A 20,271-nucleotide genomic window follows, 5' to 3' on the forward strand; every position below is an offset into this window, starting at 1 on the left:
GCTATCCCACTTCTCCAGAGTGCGAATGCGCGCGAAGCGACGACGGAACAAAATAAATGAGTCTATGATAGAGCTCTGGAGAAACAAAAAACCCTCCAGCTTTATTCTGGGTCCTTACCTTGGCAGTGAGGTCCGAGCCGGAGTCAACTTTTGTGTCTGCCATTGTTTGTTTGTTTGTTTTTAGTTCAATAAAATAAAGGACGGCTTGAAAATGAAAGGGTTGAAGAAAGTAAATCCTCTCCTCGGTGTGTTTTTGGTGGATCAATCAGTGTTATATTGTGCCAGTGGCCAGCGCTGCTGACGGCCGAGCCTTTAATATAGGCTGGTGGGCGGAGCTAAGGCGGGAGGACGGCGGCAGCTGATTGGCTGACGGCTCCACAGAGGTGTTCTCCTCAGCGCGTTGGAGTGGAACAATGGATTAAAAAAAAATAAGACAGACCACGCCCCCTTTCCCCCTCTTAACTCCCGTCAGCCTCTGCAACTGTCCTTTCTCTACTAAAATAACAATAAAAGCAACAAAAACACACCGATTAAACCGTTAAAATTCCATGTTTTTAAAACACCGTGAAACGTTAAGTTCACACCGAGCTACGCACTCGGTTGTATCGAAGAGGCGGCTCTCGGTTGACGTTAACTGTCACAGTTTGATTGATTGATGTTCATCTGGTCGAGTCGCGCAGCGACTACGGACCGTTTCTCCCGCCTTCCGTGAGCAGAGTATTCAGAGGAGGAGGAGGGGGGGGGAAATGAAACATGGACGACACGGACCGTGTTTAGTGGATTAAAGTATTTTTTACAACGCTACCATCACCTCTAAAGCCGCCCCCATGAACACACGTATCAATCACGTTTAAAACGGGGCAAAGAAACGCCGCCATGTCCGATCACAGCTCCTGCGCTCGTAGGCCCCGCCCCTTTTCCCGGCATCCATGTTTGAATCTCCCTCACTCATCTCTATCTGCGCACTTGACGCTTCTTTTTTTTTTTACATAACCTATTAATTCGTGCGTCAAGGTCGATACACGGATACAAAAAACACACAATCTTTTTTTTTTTTATCGAAACGCTTCGAGACGAGTGGTGAAGTGTGCAAAGGGAGCGGGGTTTAGTTTAGTGCTCGTGGCCTCATTTCCTCCTCCGCCATTGTTAGAGGGAGAAGAAGAAGTGCGACATAACAAGAACGTGCGATGAGACGACGAAGTGCGGTGGAAATAAAAATAAAATAAGTGCTCATGAACTGACACAACACACGTATTGGTTTTGTTTGTTTTTTCCTTACCGAGTTTTGTAAAAACATGGCTTTTACAAGCTGAACATGAGAAGGACAAAAGCGGCACACACACACAAAAAAAAGCAGCCGCCATTGCTCGCTCGTGATGGGGGAGATAGGAGAAGGAGGACGTGGGGGGGGATGGGAAGCCCACAGTCACATTCTGCTCCGGTGACGCACTCCGACTCTGATTGGTCGACCCGAGTGGAATAAACGAGGCTTCGTCGCTGATTGGCTGCTTGCGGACGTCCGTCAATTCAAACCCGGGGCTCCGTCGGCGCGCTGCAAACAGCGGCTCCTGGAGTCTGGATTCTGGACTCGTGTGGAGCGACTCAGTGTAGAGTTTCACTTCAGGTTTTTTTTTTTTTTTTTCAAGTGTTGCTTCCTTTTTCTTTCTTCTTTTTTACCGCCATAATCTCAGAGAGTTCATGATTGTTTTAATTTATTAATTTATTATTAAAATACTAATCCGGGTGTCTGAGTGAGCCTTCATCAGAACCAAACTCTGCCTCCCGACACATCGTCTCACCGTGTTTTGAGTGTGTGGTTCATCCACACTGGAACATTTTACAAGCTTTTATTTTAAAGTGGCCCACCGATGAAAGTATTGCAGTATTTATGTATTTAAAGTATTACGACTTGTGATGACATTCCTGCAAAAAACAACAACAACAACCAGATATCGTTCTCGTTTTTTAGACGCAACATTTAATCTTCGTGAGCGAAACATATCGTTACCTTCGTCCTGGGTTTGGTTTTTATTTGGAACTGAACTTGGACGAGGAGGTGATGCTAAATGCAAGAAACTACGTCTGGAAGAAACATTTACAATCATAACGCTGAAACCAAAACAACAACTAAATGTTTTGATGTGCTGGACGTTGTTTGGTGGCCTTTGGCCCCACCAAGGACCTGGAGTCCTGATTCTTTGTGTTCTTGTCTGTGAAATACGTTGTGTACCAGAGACTTGGAGCGTCTCAAACCCCAGAACCAGTCCAGGTAAACCAACACACATCAGAGCAGTCAGCTGTCCCCGGGGCCCCAGACCCTCAGAGGGGCCCCCCGGTAGAAGCCACAAGTTCACTGTGTGTCAATTGGTTGAACATAATTTGATTATCTGCAGATTTGTTTAGGAATTTGCACCATTGAAGTACAATATCGACTGAGACGGATCCAGGATCACCTCTAATCCTCGGTCATACGAGGATTAGAGATATTATATACGTGGGGGGTTTCTCCTCACATATATATATGTATAAATATATACATAGATATGTATTCATATAGATATATATACATACAGTATATATATATATATATATATATATATAAATATATACATAGATATGTATTCATATAGATATATATACATACAGTATATATATATATATATATATATATATACATATATATATATACTGTATGTATATATATCTATATGAATACATATCTATGTATATATATATATATATATATATATATACTGTATGTATATATATCTATATGAATACATATCTACATATATACATATATATATATATACATATACATATATATATATATATATGTATATGTATATATGTAGACATAGTAATATTTAGATATATAGACCAGATTGTATTTAGGGAAGGAAACCACAACAAAGACTTAAAATACTAAGATCACACCAAACATTAAACATTAAACATTAAACATTAAACATGTGTTTGTATCACTGTGTGTCTCTGGCTCATGAAAACCTTGGAGGTTCTCCGACGTGTTTGGACCTGAAGCAGAGAAGAAACAGCGTGAGGGAGTTCAGTCTCACAGAGGAGAGAGACCGACTCTACGCTGGAGCAGTCGACAGCAGGGTCACCTGCTCACCAGCCTGATGTTTAGTCACGTTTAACGTACATTACTGCAATACATCAGACGGCACAACCACAGCAACAAACACGCAGCGCATCATGACTTATGATCCAAAAATGCCAGTTTGCTGATTTGGATAATTACGGTCCATCACACAAATATAACATTTGTATGTGTTCGTATATTTAAAGTATATTTAACTACAGATAAAACCTTTTTTTATAATAGCTTGTTATTTTATTTGTTTGATCTTCCTGTTCTTTAGGACGGGGAGTCGATGCACTTCCTCTTATTGTTCTCTGGTGATGGATTGAGGCCCTGTCCACACTACTCCGTTTTTACTCCGTATTTGCTACGTTTACACTGAGCGGCCACACTACGCCGGAGTTTTGGAGCACCCTAAACGGAGGAATCTGAAAACTCCGCCGAGGTTGGAAGTATTTGAGAACTCCGGGGTTGCGACGGATGTGCTTAGAAAAAATTACGCCCACACCCGTGTTCGCTACTGGATTGGTTCTTGGCAACCATGACGTCTCCGTCCCTGATTCGTCACACTCACTATCACGTGACCCGTACCCGGAAGAAAACAAACTGGGCTACCAGCGATTCATTTCAACATGGATAACTAATTGCAAGCGTTGCTGCTAGCACAACAGCTACATGATGTTGCTGCTAGCACAACAGCTAGCAGCAGCTAGCAGCAGCTATGCAGTAAAAGTCTGCATTTCTGTGGAGGAAGCAGCTGTTATTGGAGTGATTAGCGAGCGGCGTGACCAGCATCAGCCCTATGGAGCAGCTCGTTGTTTTTAGATTCTAATGAGAAAACACGCTGCACTAACGTTTTACTTCTTCCGTTTGGTAGCCTTGAGAGACCTTAGTCTGTAAGTATGTATTTATGAAGCATGAAAAGATGTACGTAGATATATTCTATTCGCGTGTTTAGTATAACATTTGTGTTGTATTAAATGCTAATCGCGGTTAGCATTTCTCCATTGGCAGTAATGTTAAAATTAGCTTAGAAGCTAGCTAGGCGGACATGTTACATGCTGGCTATATCATGGATTGTTGTTTTGTATTCATGTAATGTGTATAGGGACAGTTTATAAAGCCATATTTCATATTGTGTTTCCACAGTTTTACAAATAAGAAAGATTCACACTGAAGTCTTGACACTCTTCTTTGGATTCCATGGTCTTTATTTCACGGATCTACTGTTAGCGATCTGCTAAGCTTTATGCACGAAGCAAGAGCAGAATAGAGTGAGAGACGTGTGTTGACCACATTGATGGACCCATATTCTAGTAAACGTTTACGTGTAAGTGTTGATGTTAAAGTAAATTTGATGTGAGAGAGAGAGAGAGAGAGAGAACCGCAGCGCTGTAACTACGTCTGAAAAATAAAACTTCTAAAACTTTCCACGAACTGTCTGTTTGAGTTTATAGAGGGAGATTTTAGAGGAAGATCTTAAGTATCAAATACAACCTTTCATTATTAAAGACTACTTTATTACTCTGTCGTATTATTTTTTTTTAACTAAGCAAGCAATCCACTTCCTGTTTACACCGTCACGCGCATGCCCAGTGTACGTTAATGGTCACGTGCTGTCCGCCTTCGAAGGCTGCCGTGTGGACGCAGATCAACTCGAGAATGATGCTGAAACTCCCGTGTGGACGGAGATCGTTTCTATTTGACAAATCTGCATCCAAGGAGAAACGGAGTAGTGTGGACAGGGCCTGAGACTCCTCATCTTTTGGATTTTCATCTCTTCTCTGCACAGAAAACTGAACTCTTTGTTTTATGAACAGATATTTATTGCAGAGGTGTGGTGTGATTATGACTCCGTGTTCATTAATGTGCATCACTTACTGTTTGTACCGCTGCACTTCACACACAGTCTACCACAGTGTTATACTGCAGTATAATCTGTATATATATTCTACTTATTTATATATTTGAACTTTATATATATTTGAACTTATATTTGCACTATTTCCTCTTTATACTGAAGCTTTGCTAGACGGAGCCCGAGAACAAAGAAGTTATTCACAACAAATGTAATAGTTGTGAATATGACAAACAAAGACTTGAATCTGAAACATGATGTATTACACAGTGTATTAAGCTGATTCCAATATTTAGGGCACAAGAGATGATATTTGATGGAGTTGTTGCACTTATTTAAATCTGACAGCATCCATTTCAGACTGTTAAACTTACTTCTGGGAGCATTTTGCGAGCAGCATCGGTCTCTCTTCTGGGAATCGAACTGTGGGCCACCATGAAAACAGTGCATACGATGCTTAACCACACCTGGTAGTGCCCGACATGTCTGCACGGAGCTCTCTCTGTGCTTTAGGTCAACTGTTTAAAACTGAGTCTGCAGTTCATTCACAATAACTCAAAATAAAGCATTTCTTCACTCGTGTCTCTGACGGTGTATTTGTCTCCTTATAGTCAGACATCTCTTAATAACCTTTAAGGTTACGTGTAACATGTGATAAGGCATGGTGTCTGTGGACGTGTGTGGTACGTTATCGGCACAAGAGGAAGTGCAGACAGCTCGTCTGTGACTTCCTCTGGTGTCTCAACAGTGCTGAGCTCCATGTAAAGCAGAGAGAAGTGATCAGGTTCATGTGTGAGGTGCAGGTGTCCTACCGCATCAGTCCTGTTGGGGGGGGGGGGGGGGGCCGACTGATCTAAAACTCTCTCCGTCTCTCTTTGTTTTACTTCATCCCCTCTTTCTTTGAGACAGGCCGTCTGAGGGTCTGTCATATACTCCATGGAGGGGCATCCTAATGGGCACTTCATCATATGTTTCCCTTGAAGGCATCCTAACAGGTACTTCAACATGCTTTCTCCACCTAAAAGGCATCCTAGAGGGCACTTTTGCAGATTTGTGTTGGAACACGGTGTTGCTAAGTGTTGATTATTGTACAGTGTTTGTCAACAATGTTGACCTCTTACATTAAGATGTATTTCATCCAGCTGTACTTGAGTACATCGTGACATCACTGCAGCAGGTGAGAAGTTAAACCACTGGGCTCTTTCAGGACGAAGAGGTGTCTCATGTGTGCAGATTGCAGAGCACCTCTGAGACTGATCTGTGATCTGAGGCTGTGCAGTTGAAACTGACGGATGTATCACCAACATCAGTCTGGAGCTCACTGCTGCTGTAGTGTGTGAGAGCAGCACATTCATGATGATGATGATGAAGGTTGTTTTTTTTCATTGTGTCATCATTTAATAAATAACAACAAATGAAACTCCTCTGTCTCTCTCCTCGTCTTCCTCCATTGGGTCACATGACAATCCCATCCTTCTCGCTCGCCCACAGCTTGATTTCACTGTTTAATCACCATCAGCTCTCTCTCTCTCTCTCTCTCTCTCTCTCCTCTGTTGTCACTTCCTTGCTTTGGATTAATGCTCTCTCTCTCTTTCTCTCTTTCTCTCTTTATCGATTAGCCCGGCAAGGACATTATGCCTTATGTATGACGTTACATGGAGGAGAGAGAGATCAGTGATTATCACCTCGAGGTGTCTTTGTATCACGTTTCCTTTGTGCCAGATACAAAGTTGTGCGATTACAATCTTTCTTTAAAAGTCATCTTTTTTGTACAAACCATTGGCTTAGTCCAAAACGCATCACTGTGTTTATTTTTAAATGATTCTATTAAACTCGGTCAGTTAAAGTTTGTATGCACAAATGTTCTGCATCGCATTGAACTTTAGTGACCAACATTATATTATATTATTACATCAATATTATATTATATTATTACATCAATATTACATTATATTATTACATCAATATTATATTATATTATTACATCAATATTACATATTATTCACGTCGTAGAGAAGGAGAGAGCGACGGCGTCACGCCGTAGAGAAGGAGAGAGCGACGGCGTCACGCCGTAGAGAAGGAGAGAGCGACGGCGTCACGCCGTAGAGAAGGAGAGAGCGACGGCGTCACGCCGTAGAGAAGGAGAGAGCGACGTCGTCACGCCGTAGAGAAGGAGAGAGCGACGGCGTCACGACGTAGAGAAGGAGAGAGCGACGTCGTCAAGCCGTAGAGAAGGAGAGAGCGACGGCGTCACGCCGTAGAGAAGGAGAGAGCGACGTCGTCAAGCCGTAGAGAAGGAGAGAGCAACGGCGTCACGTCGTAGAGAAGGAGAGAGCGACGGCGTCACGTCGTAGAGAAGGAGAGAGCGACGGCGTCACGCCGTAGAGAAGGAGAGAGCGACGTCGTCAAGCCGTAGAGAAGGAGAGAGCAACGGCGTCACGTCGTAGAGAAGGAGAGAGCGACGTCGTCACGTCGTAGAGAAGGAGAGAGCGACGGCGTCACGACGTAGAGAAGGAGAGAGCGACGGCGTCACGTCGTAGAGAAGGAGAGAGCGACGTCGTCACGTCGTAGAGAAGGAGAGAGCGACGTCGTCACGTCGTAGAGAAGGAGAGAGCGACGGCGTCACGCCGTAGAGAAGGAGAGAGCGACGTCGTCAAGCCGTAGAGAAGGAGAGAGCGACGGCGTCACGCCGTAGAGAAGGAGAGAGCGACGTCGTCAAGCCGTAGAGAAGGAGAGAGCGACGGCGTCACGCCGTAGAGAAGGAGAGAGCGACGGCGTCACGTCGTACAGAAGGAGAGAGCGACGGCGTCACGCCGTAGAGAAGGAGAGAGCGACGGCGTCACGCCGTAGAGAAGGAGAGAGCGACGTGAAGGAGAGAGCGACGGCGTCACGTCGTAGAGAAGGAGAGAGCGACGGCGTCACGTCGTAGAGAAGGAGAGAGCGACGTCGTCACGTCGTAGAGAAGGAGAGAGCGACGGCGTCACGACGTAGAGAAGGAGAGAGCGACGGCGTCACGTCGTAGAGAAGGAGAGAGCGACGTCGTCACGTCGTAGAGAAGGAGAGAGCGACGGCGTCACGCCGTAGAGAAGGAGAGAGCGACGGCGTCACGACGTAGAGAAGGAGAGAGCGACGGCGTCACGTCGTAGAGAAGGAGAGAGCGACGTCGTCACGTCGTAGAGAAGGAGAGAGCGACGGCGTCACGTCGTAGAGAAGGAGAGAGCGACGGCGTCACGCCGTAGAGAAGGAGAGAGCGACGGCGTCACGCCGTAGAGAAGGAGAGAGCGACGGCGTCACGCCGTAGAGAAGGAGAGAGCGACGGCGTCACGCCGTAGAGAAGGAGAGAGCGACGGCGTCACGTCGTAGAGAAGGAGAGAGCGACGGCGTCACGCCGTAGAGAAGGAGAGAGCGACGTCGTCAAGCCGTAGAGAAGGAGAGAGCGACGGCGTCACGTCGTAGAGAAGGAGAGAGCGACGGCGTCACGTCGTAGAGAAGGAGAGAGCGACGGCGTCACGATGTAGAGAAGGAGAGAGCGACGTCGTCACGTCGTAGAGAAGGAGAGAGCGACGTCGTCACGTCGTAGAGAAGGAGAGAGCGACGTCGTCACGTCGTAGAGAAGGAGAGAGCGACGGCGTTAAACTGCTTTCCTAACTTTGTTAAACAAAATGTAACAAATAAATGCAGAGATCACTGAGTAAAAAATCTTTTAAATTAACAGGAACAACAATTCAAGTGCAAATCTTTAAAATACAGTAACTAAATAATCGTTTAAAACAATACAACTGCATAAAATGAAAACAAAATGTAAAAACCAAATGTTTCACAATTAAGTCACAAACTAATGCAAACATGCTTGATTAATATTTTAATAAATGGTTTAGCAGATATTGCAAGAAGCCCTAAAACTTGTGTAGCGAGGGTGAACTGTCTACAAATATCTGACATGTTTGTTGTTAGCTCCCTCAGCTATGTCGTGTACTAACACATGACGTAGTACACGCATGTGTAATCAGACGTAAACAAATAATTTATACCTGCTCCACCTCTGAGTCAGTACATCAATATCTGATATCAGTACAGGATTGGTGTGTCCCTATTCATAATAACCAGCGTGCACTGGGGCACCATCGCAACGACCTAACGCCACTGAATATAGGTGTAACGTATCGTGGTAATATGTCTATTTTATTATGAGTTCAGTACTTTGTGGTACTAACAGCATGCTGAACATAATCCAGGAACAGGAGGAGCTCCAGCATGTAGGAAAACAAACAGGACTGAGGTTCCAGGAGGATTCAGAGGAGCTGCAGGAGACTTGAGATGTCTGGAGGAAGACCAGGTCCACAGTGTTGAGAGCACACAGAGGAGCAGATACAACTGTCCTGTTACAATGCTGTAATGTGTGTGTGTGTGTGTGTGTGTGTGTGTGTGTGTGTGTGTGTGTGTGTGTGTGTGTGTGTGTGTGTGTGTGTGTGTGCTCCATGTTAGCCTCAGAAACACTCTCTGTGGCTTTACGAGGCCGTAGCCCGAGGCTCCACATTTACTGCTGGAATTCTGTTTGAAAGAACAAGCTGAGACAGTGAGGGGCTCAAGAACGAGGCTGCTCCTCCACAACCACCTCTACTGCTCCTTCAGAGGACCTCCTCTTTCCTCCAGACCTCCTCCTCCTCCTCCTCTAACCGGGGACACGCTCAGCTGTCTGCAGTACCAGCTGCTGCCAATGTGCTGCTGTGCAAGGCATCATGGAGTCCCTGTGTGGAGCCACTCAGCTGGTCTGTCAGCAAATACTACTACTAATACAACAAGTACTACAACAAGTACTACAACAAATACTACTACTGCTACAACAAATACTACTACAAAAACTACTACTGCTACAACAAGTACTACAACAAGTACTACTACTTCTACAAATACTACTACTGCTACAACAAGTACTACTACTACAACAAATACTACTACTGCTACAACAAGTACTACAACAAGTACTACTACTTCTACAAATACTACTACTGCTACAACAAGTACTACTACTACAACAAATACTACTACTGCTACAACAAGTACTACAACAAGTACTACTACTACAACAAATACTACTACTGCTACAACAAGTACTACTACTACAACAAATACTACTACTGCTACAACAAGTACTACTACTTCTACAAATACTACTAATGCTACAACAAGTACTACTACTTCTACAAATACTACTACTGCTACAAGTACTATTACAAAAACTACTACTGCTACAACAAGTACAACTACTACAACAAATACTACTAATGCTACAACAAGTACTACAACAAGTACTACAACAAGTACTACTACTTCTACAAATACTACTACTGCTACAAGTACTACTACAAAACCTACTACTGCTACAACAAGTACTACTACTACAACAAATACTACTACTGCTACAAGTACTACTACTACAACAAATACTACTACAACAAGTACTACTACTACAACAAATACTACTACTGCTACAAGTACTACAACAAGTACTACTACTTCTACAAATACTACTACTGCTACAACAAGTACTACTACTACAACAAATACTACTAATGCTACAACAAGTACTACAAGTACTACTACTTCTACAAATACTACTACTGCTACAACAAGTACTACTACTACAACAAATACTACTACTGCTACAACAAGTACTACTACTACTACAAATACTACTACTGCTACAACAAGTACTACTACTACAACAAATACTACTACTGCTACAACAAGTACTACTACATGTACTACTGCTACAACAAAAACTACTACAAAAACTACCGCTACAAGAAGTAGTACTACAAAAAGTACAGCTCCAGCAAATACTACGACAAAAAGTACTGCTACAACAAATACTGCTACTACAACAAATACTACGACACATACTACTTCTACAACAATTACAAATCCTCTCAGCACACACACACACACACACACACACTTTGACACCACTCATCCCCCCCCCCCCCCCCCATCAAAGCATTACCCGCCTTTGTGTGAGAAGCATTAGCATGAAAAGTGAATCGGTGTGAGAACTTTCAAACAACCTCTTCTTCACAAAAGGAGGTGTTTTTGGTCCAAACCCCCGCCGAGGGGCTGCTGGTGTAGGGGGGGGGATTACTGTCTGTACTCAGGTGACTCCTCCAGGTGATTTTAGTTGTCTGGTCAGATAAAGGTCTCACACAATCCACTTCATGACTCCACCTAAATGAAGCAAGTGACGGGTAAAAACATGTAAAAAACACTTTAAAGGCGCTCTGAGGTAATTGGCTCGTTAGTAGCACCATAGTGGCAGCTGGAGGAACTACAAACACGGATGAACTACAAACATGGATGAACTACAAACACGGATGAACTACAAACATGGAGGAACTACAAACACAACGTCCTCTGACTTTACATCACAGCGCCATCATCAGGTCAACGTGTCAATGTGTCCAATACAAATACCTGCAGAACTATAATGACATTTACTGATGATTAAGCTAATGTTAGCATGCTAACACGCTACGCTAGGATGGAGAACATGCTGATGTTTACTTTATGTAATAATACTACAGTGTAGAAATACTCTGATACAAGTAAAAGTCTTTATTTTATTTAACGAAAGATACAAAAGTATCAGCGTCAAAATATACACAAAGTGAAATTATGCAGAATAATAAATATTTTATATTATTGTATTATAAGTATTGATGTATTAATGTGTTCATCACTTTAATGTTACAGCTGGTAAAAGTGGAGCTCATTTTAATTACTTTATATACTGCTGGTACTTTTATCTATAATAATACATCATCATTTATTAGTTTGATTTATGCAAAGTAACTAAAGTTATCAGATAAATTAAGTGAAGTAAAAAGTACAATATATACCTCTGAGATGTAGTAGAGTAGAAGTATGTATAAAGTTGCATGAAATGGAAATACACAAGTCAAGTACAAGTACCTCCAAAATGTACTTAAGTATAGTACTTGAGTAAAAGTACTTAGCGATGCTGCCTCAGTAGCCTCTTAGAGCACGTCCACACTACTCCGTTTCTATTTGAAAACAGATGTTTTGCTACGTTTACACTGTTGATTTTAAAGTAAATTTGATGAGAGAGAGAGAGAGAGAGACAGAGAGAGAGACAGAGAGACAGAGAGAGAGACAGAGACAGACAGAGAGAGAGACAGAGAGAGAGACAGAGAGAGAGAGAGAGAGACAGAGACAGAGAGAGAGAGAGACAGAGACAGACAGAGAGAGAGACAGAGAGACAGAGAGACAGAGAGAGAGACAGAGAGAGAGAGAGAGAGACAGAGACAGAGAGAGAGAGAGAGAGAGACAGAGAGAGAGACAGAGAGACAGAGAGACAGAGAGAGAGAGAGAGAGACCTGCAGCGCTGTAACTAAGTCTGAAAAATAAAACTTCTAAAACTTTCCACAAACTGTCTGTTTGAGTTTATAGAGGAAGATTTTAGAGAAGATCTTAAGTATCAAACACGACCTTTCATTATTAAAGACTACTTTATTACTCTGTCGTATTTTTTTAAACTAAGCAACCAATCTACTTCCTGTTTACATGACAACCACGCGCATGCCCAGTGTACGTGAAGAGTCACGTGATATTCGTTTTCAGGCGTGTTAGTCTGGACGGAGATCATTTTGAAAACGATGCTGAAACGCCTTGTGGACAGAGATCGTTTTTGTAGTATGGACGTAGCCTTAGTGCCTTGCTCAAGGGCGCCTCAATGATGGTAATGAGAGAGGCCCTTTCTCTGTCCAAACCAGATTGTTTTTGTGTGCCAGTTTGGGAATCGAACCGACGGCCCTCCAGTCATAAGTTTGCTCCTACAAACTTTACAATAATTAGTATTTTTACAAAAACAAAGCCTGAATGTGTTCTGAGGTTTTAAACGGAGAGTCAGCCGATAAGATAAACAGCAAAAAACACAGTTTACTGAAAGATTAGTGTCAGTGTATGAAAACGTTACGCACCCCCTCACAGCAGAGCCCAAGAAATGAAAAGTGAGCATCTGAAACAGGAAGAGGCAAAAGTGTGACTTCCTGTTCATGCTGCATGAACTCCCCGAGTGATGCTTTTTAAACTGACCTGAGGACGGAAACTTGGAGCCTATTTGATGCCTTTCTGTGAGTGAGATATCAATCTCATGTCTGTGTGTATGAAGCTAGAGTCAGGATGTGGTTAGCTTAGCTTAGCATAAAGACTGTGAGCAGGTTCTGCCGAAAACACACCAACCAACTAATTTAAAGCTCTCTGATTAACATGTTGTATTTTGTTTAAGCATGTATATTGATTAAAACATTTAATCTGCAGTCCTTGAACCACAAACACCAGGCTAAGCTACTAGAGCGATGAAGAGATGTTCCGCTGTTGGGCTTATGGCGATGGACAAGCTAACTAGCTATCTAGCCAGCTCTGGAGATGGACAAGCTGGCTAGCCAGCCACAACTTGCGAGCCAGCTTTAACTAACATGTTCAGAGGATTATTCTAGGCTCCGCCCACAAACACACATCATCATGTTGACTAATAAAAGGCGTCTACAGTCGAGAGAGCTGTCCTTTGAACCTGAGAGGAACTCCAGCTGAAATATCAATTCATATTTAATAAAAGGTTTGGGAACATAACAGCAGCTTAGAGATACATTATTTAAATGTTCATGTTATAGATGTACTAGTACATGTGTTTGCACTACTAATGGTATTCGTATCAGTACTACTACAAACATCAGCGGCATTAATATTTAAACTGGATCTCAGCGGATGTCGTGTGTCTGGAGGTGAGCGGGTCAAACTGAGGCTCTGACCTCGTTATGATACAGCTGTACTGAGCATGCTCAGTCTGGCGCACACACACACACACACACACACACACACACACACACACACACACACACACACACACACAGAGTCAGACAGATGTCCCTGGCTGCAGCTCGCAGCCCATTAGCCGTGTTTAATTATTGATCTCTATAGAGTCCTGCAGCAGGCAGATGGACATGGACACACACACACACACACACACACACACACACACACACACACACACACACGTGGTGATGTCACCAGTTAGTGTGTTGTGTACATCTGATCTAATTGTATTAAGAAGATGATGATTCATTGATGATGTTGGTTCAGACTGCTGAGATAAAAAAAACACATTTCTGTGATGTTTGTGACAAAATATCATAAATACTAAATGTACTTTGGATGTAAACACTTGACTAATATAAATATATTTGAATATGTTGTACTTATATATTAAAAAAGAGTACATTAGAGTCCACCAGAGTCCACCAGAGTCCACCAGAGTCCATTAGAGTCCACCAGAGTCCACCAGAGTCCACCAGAGTCCATCAGAGTCCATCAGAGTCCACCAGAAGCTCAGTCAGAGATCCAGTGACTTCATGTTCTGGTCTCTGCCTCCCTCTGCTGGCAGAGACTTCATGATCACAATCATGTGTTTTATTTTCCCAAATACTTGTATATATTTATCCTTTAAAGGCTCTCAGCCGTGTGAAAGGTGTCATACCAATAACGTTTGATTGATATATTTACTTTATAACAAAATGTAAATGTTTTAACAACCAAGAACACTATTCATAACATTTGTTTTATCATATTTAAAATATAATAACTGGCTGTTTATAGAGTTTTATTTCTGGATTTAACGCCTCATTTTATTTAGTACTACATGTAGTAGTAGTAGTTATAGTAGTACTACATGTAGCAGTAGTAGTTGCAGTAGTACTACATGTAGCAGTAGTAGTTTCAGTAGTACTACATGTAGCAGTAGTAGTTGCAGTAGTACTACATGTAGTAGTAGTTATAGTAGTACTACATGTAGTAGGCGTAGTTTCAGTAGTACTACATGTAGTAGTAGTTGCAGTAGTACTACATGTAGCAGTAGTAGTTTCAGTAGTACTACATGTAGTAGTAGTAGTTGCAGTAGTACTACATGTAGTAGTAGTTGCAGTAGTACTACATGTAGCAGTAGTAGTTTCAGTAGTACTACATGTAGCAGTAGTAGTTGCAGTAGTACTACATGTAGTAGTAGTAGTTTCAGTAGTACTACATGTAGTAGTAGTAGTTGCAGTAGTACTACATGTAGTAGTAGTAGTTGCAGTAGTACTACATGTAGTAGTAGTAGTTTCAGTAGTACTACATGTAGTAGTAGTAGTTATAGTAGTACTACATGTAGCAGTAGTAGTTGCAGTAGTACTACATGTAGCAGTAGTAGTTTCAGTAGTACTACATGTAGCAGTAGTAGTTGCAGTAGTACTACATGTAGTAGTAGTTATAGTAGTACTACATGTAGTAGGCGTAGTTTCAGTAGTACTACATGTAGTAGTAGTTGCAGTAGTACTACATGTAGCAGTAGTAGTTTCAGTAGTACTACATGTAGTAGTAGTAGTTGCAGTAGTACTACATGTAGTAGTAGTTGCAGTAGTACTACATGTAGCAGTAGTAGTTTCAGTAGTACTACATGTAGCAGTAGTAGTTGCAGTAGTACTACATGTAGTAGTAGTAGTTTCAGTAGTACTACATGTAGTAGTAGTAGTTGCAGTAGTACTACATGTAGTAGTAGTAGTTGCAGTAGTACTACATGTAGTAGTAGTAGTTTCAGTAGTACTACATGTAGTAGTAGTAGTTTCAGTAGTACTACATGTAGTAGTAGTTGCAGTAGTACTACATGTAGTAGTAGTTGCAGTAGTACTACATGTAGTAGTAGTAGTTGCAGTAGTACTACATGTAGTAGTAGTTGCAGTAGTACTACATGTAGTAGTAGTTGCAGTAGTACTACATGTAGTAGTAGTAGTTGCAGTAGTACTACATGTAGTAGTAGTAGTTTCAGTAGTACTACATGTAGTAGTAGTAGTTGCAGTAGTACTACATGTAGTAGTAGTTGCAGTAGTACTACATGTAGTAGTAGTTGCAGTAGTACTACATGTAGTAGTAGTAGTTTCAGTAGTACTACATGTAGTAGTAGTTGCAGTAGTACTACATGTAGTAGTAGTTGCAGTAGTACTACATGTAGTAGTAGTAGTTTCAGTAGTACTACATGTAGTAGTAGTAGTTGCAGTAGTACTACATGTAGTAGTAGTTGCAGTACTTGCAGCAGCAGCATCGGTGTCTCTGCTGCTCTCTGGTGGTCACACTCTGCATCAAACAGCACAATGTTAATAATATCACATTATTTACATAAAATCAACAAAGTGACTTGAGTAAATATTTGTATTATATTTAGTTTTTTTTGCCCAATTTTCTCTTTCTTTTCTTTTTTACTTTTTCATTATTTGTTTATTTCTTCATTTATAATGAACACATGTACACACAATGTACACACATGTACACACATGTACACACCCTTTTACTATGAGCCATAAACAAGAAGGGTAAATAAACATGAATAATGTTAAAGCACGCTGTCAAACTACAGCCGTGAGAAGTACTCAGATCCTTTACTGCAGTAAAAATACTAATACCACACTGTGAAAATACTCCAGTACAAGTAAAAGTCCTGCAATAAAACCTTACTGAAGTAAAAGTATGTGAGTATCATCATCTAAATGTAGTTAAAGTATTGATAGTTCCTTTTGTTTTACTTTCATATCTGATATTTCTGAAGCTGTCAGATAAATATAGTGAAAAGTACAATATTTCAATATTAACTATACAGTTACATTAAATGGAAGTTTTCAAGTAAATTACAAGTACCTTTTAATTTGTAATTCAGAGCAGTTCTTGAGTAAATGTACTTAGTTACATTACATCACTGCGCAACATTCAAAGTGATGTAACCTCTCACTGTCTGAGTGGAATACATTATTATTCTCTGATTAAATTAAAGACACATTTTCATTATTTTCTTCACAGCTGCGTCTGTGAATCTGTGTGACGAGCATCAAGTCTGAGCCTGAACTGACCTCACACTCATTTCACTCATTTCACTCATTTCACTCATTTCACTCATTTCACTCATTTTCACTAATTTCCACTCATTTCACTCCCGTTAACTAGACTGAAGACGCAGAGATCGTCTTTAAAGATCTAAACGCTGTCAAAGCACTTTACCTGGAAAACAATACTTAGAGTGATGGAAGTAGTACTACGATCATTTACCAAAGTAAAAGTACTAATACCACAGTGTGAACTACTCTGTTTCAAGTGAAAGACCTGCATTCAAAATGTTGCTTCAGTTAAAGTACAGAAGTAATATTTTCAAAATACACTTAAAGTACCAAAAATAAAAGAACTCCTTATGTAGAATAATATATATAATATGAGTATTGATGTATTAATGTGTTCATCAGTTTAATGTTGCAGTTCCAGGGAACGGTGGAGCTCATTTTAATAACTTCATATATTGCTTTTAATCTATCTATAATAATACATCAACACTTATGAGTTTATATTTAGTTTTACTAATCTAAATATGTTAAGTAACTAGTAACTAAAATTATCAAATAAATGTAGTGAGGAATATATATATATATATATATATATATATATATATATATATATATATATATTAGGGCTGGGCAAGTTAGTTAGTTAACGCCAACAATCATTTTATCGCGCTTTAACGCAGTTTATTTTATTATTAAGTGGACATTTTTAACACCAGAACTGGCAGCAAGCGGTGAACAGCTGTTTGTGTGGCGTCTCTTCCGTCTCTTCCTGTTTCCTTCACCTACATTCCCCTGGGTCCTAAGGCCCTCCAGGTACAGCTTCTTATCACCCTCTATGTACCAACGTACATTTATAACAAACACCACACATATTACGGTAATCAGTGTTATTATGTGTCTGACCACAATACCAAAAAAAGCAAAAAATAAATGATTCATTTAAATGATTGTTTTAGAGTTTTTAAAGTGTTTTGTTTGTAATATGTATAATAAGCATCATTTAGTATCACTACTGAGAATTTAACAAACATAAAAACATGACGTAGATAGGTTTGCAGTTTTCAAGAAGTATATTTAAATATCATCTCTTACACTCTAACACCAGCTGAATATCTATTATCAGAATCATTATAACTGTGTTATAACTGCTGCTGTGTAAAGAGAACACTGCTGTTAACAACAACCTGATGTGTTTAAAGTGTTTACACCAAATGTTATTGACCTTTAGTTCATAGAGCAGCACTTTAAAATAAAAGTGCACAATACACTACTTTTGAATTCATTATTGAACTTTGCCATAACAATGAGATTAATCGTGATTAAAAATTGTAATCGTTGCCCAGCACTAATAAATATAACATTATTAGACAGTTGATTCTCAGCTCCATGCAGTAAATATACACATAGAGCAGTAAAAGTACATAGAGAGATAAAAGGTCTCCTAGGACTTAACACACATACAGTATATATATATATATATATATATATATATATATATATATATATATATATATATATATATATATATATATATATTGAGGCCTCTAGAGGGCGCCAGCAGCGCTGCAGACGTCTCGTCTTCTTGTTACAGGCCGGTGTATTGATGCTGGTGGGGGGGGTGAAGTACACTGTTACCATTCAGTGTGCTGGAACACTGTAGGTTCGGTATTCCTGCTGTTTACCATGAACCCCCCCTCCCCCCTCCCCCTCTACTGTCATCTGTCCGTCCCCTTAGAACCCACCCGGCCCACAGCCACCGACATCAAACACTCCTTTGATACAGGATGGCCTTTCTGTGTGCGTGTGTGTGTGTGTGTGTGTGTGTGTGAGAGTGTGTGTGTGTTAGTGTGTGAGAGATTGTGTGTGTGTGTGAGTGTGTGTTAGTGTGTGAGAGTGTGTGCGTGTGAGTGTGAGGGTGTGTGTGAGTGTGAGGGTGTGTGTGTGTGAGTGTGAGTGTCTGTGTGAGAGTGTGTGTGTGTGTGTGTGTGTGTTTGTGTGTGTGTGTGTGTGTGTGAGAGTGTGTGAGAGTGTGTGTGTGTGTGTGTGTGTGTTTGTGTGTGTGTGTGTGTGTGTGAGAGTGTGTGAGAGTGTGTGTGTGTGTGTGTGTGTGTTTGTGTGTGTGTGTGTGTGTGTGAGAGTGTGTGAGAGTGTGTGTGTGTGTGTGTGTGTGTGGGCGTTTCCATACCATAGAAGTAAAGACATCATTTATTCTGGTGTAAAGTGTGAGATGGATTCAGGTTAAAGAGCCACAGAGGATGTTTACATTCTGAACTACAACTCCACATAAAGAGGAACTACAGAATACTTTACTGATTAAACAGTAAAGATGTAAAGAAAATCACTCAAAAAGCATTAAACATCAAACTGTGAGCCCTTCAAAGGAATAATTAAGATTACAGTTAAATTAACTAAATGTTTAGAAGATAAATTCATCATTTTGAGATAAAGTTCATGAACAGGAAACACATTTATAGTTGTAGTTTTATAAATAGTGTTTAATCTTTCAGAATAAAAGTCTGGAACATGATGCCGACACACACACACACACACATTTCTGTGTGTGTGTGTTTCCACTTGACCTTTCCACTTGTTCTTTTTCAGCAACATGTTAAAGTTAATAAATTAAAGTGTGTGTGTTAGTGTTATTGTGTGTGTGTGTGTGTGTGTGTGTGTGTGTGTGTGTGGATCGGTTGCACGTCTGTAGATGTAAACGCTGCATGTTGAATGTGAAGCTGCAGACAAAGACAGAGCAGCTTTTGTTCTTCTCCATGACAGGAAAAGGCCTCTGCAGACTCCTGAAATGGCGGCTGAGCCGGAGAGGAAGGAAGGAAGGAAAGAAAGCCCGGAGCGGAGCCGGAGCCCGGCACTGGATCAGGAGTCTGATCTGGTTTCAGGTTTTTCTTCACTTTGACGTGAACTCATTTATCATCCTGGAGGATTCAGTGAAATCAGAGATTAAAATAAAAGTTTATCACTAAAACATCCAAATGTGACGATACCACGCTGAGTACATTTTACTGTACTACATCTCAAAGGTAAATATTGTACTTTTTTACTGTCCAGTTAAACACACGTCCAGATATGTTGATGTTGAATGTTTGTGATGAACTGAATGATGAAGTGTTCCTTTATGTGTTGATGATGAATGTTTGTGATGAACTGAAGGATGAAGTGTTCCTTTATGTGTTGATGTTGAATGTTTGTGATGAACTGAATGATGAAGTGTTCCTTTATGTGTTGATGATGAATGTTTGTGATGAACTGAAGGATGAAGTGTTCCTTTATGTGTTGATGTTGAATGTTTGTGATAAACTGAAGGATGAAGTGTTCCTTCATGTGTTGATGATGAATGTTTGTGATAAACTGAAGGATGAAGTGTT

The 20,271-nt window shown here is 40.9% G+C and overlaps 1 protein-coding gene across 1 annotated transcript in view; it reads right to left on the reverse strand.

Moving 5' to 3' along the window:
- Positions 1-271: 271 nt before the first annotated feature.
- LOC142955945 (uncharacterized) overlaps positions 272-20,271 on the reverse strand; it is a 30,001-nt gene continuing 10,001 nt past the window's right edge. The window contains exons 3-4 of the mRNA XM_076097214.1: positions 9,753-10,225; positions 272-420 (exon numbers count right to left, since the gene is read on the reverse strand). Of these exons, the coding sequence (XP_075953329.1) occupies positions 272-420; positions 9,753-10,225 (622 nt within the window). The remainder of the gene's footprint in view (positions 421-9,752; positions 10,226-20,271) is intronic.

The sequence above is a fragment of the Anarhichas minor genome, unplaced genomic scaffold, assembly GCF_050575085.1.
Source record: "Anarhichas minor isolate MPS153535 unplaced genomic scaffold, ASM5057508v1 ptg000024l, whole genome shotgun sequence".
In the NCBI taxonomy this organism is placed as follows: domain Eukaryota; kingdom Metazoa; phylum Chordata; class Actinopteri; order Perciformes; family Anarhichadidae; genus Anarhichas; species Anarhichas minor.